Source organism: Pteropus medius, unplaced genomic scaffold, assembly GCF_902729225.1.
Source record: "Pteropus medius unplaced genomic scaffold, Ma_sr-lr_union100, whole genome shotgun sequence".
NCBI lineage: Eukaryota > Metazoa > Chordata > Mammalia > Chiroptera > Pteropodidae > Pteropus > Pteropus medius.
Window position 1 is genome coordinate 3,345,971 of NW_024354503.1, and position 495 is coordinate 3,346,465.

General features: G+C 53.5%; 1 protein-coding gene across 1 annotated transcript in view; it reads right to left on the reverse strand.

Annotated features, from left to right (window-relative positions):
- Positions 1-495, reverse strand: part of MYOM3 (myomesin 3) — a 47,367-nt gene that overhangs the window by 36,804 nt on the left and 10,068 nt on the right. Inside the window, exon 6 of the mRNA XM_039854823.1 lies at positions 31-185. Within this exon, the coding sequence (XP_039710757.1) occupies positions 31-185 (155 nt within the window). The remainder of the gene's footprint in view (positions 1-30; positions 186-495) is intronic.

Sequence of the window (495 nt, forward strand, 5' to 3'; positions counted from 1 at the left end):
GCCTGGCCTGCTAGGGATGGGAGAACTTACTGCGGACAAGGACTTTGGCAAAGGAAGAGGCCTGGCCATAGGCATTCTTCACTATCACTGTGTAGGTGGCTGCGTCCTCGACGGTGCATCTGAAAAGGAGAGAGGAAGAAGTTCCCCCACGACTGCTGGGCTCCATGGGAAGCACAAGTCCCCATCTGCGGGTGGAGATGTGGGGATTGATGGGAAGGCTTCACGGGGGAGACTTCAGGCTCTGACTCAGGCCCCACTGCTGAAAAGCTGTGTGCCTTTGGGCTGGCCACTGCTTCTCTCCATGCCTCAGTGTCCACCTCTGAAAAACTGGGGACATACACTGGCCTAACCCACCTAAGGTGAAAGTACTTTGAAAATATGATTGTCATTATTGACTCTGCAGGATTAGAGAGGTTAAGTGACTTGCTCAGAGTCACACAGCAACTGGAATTCACCCAGCTTCAAGGTGGCAAGCGCTCTCTCAGGCATGACCTC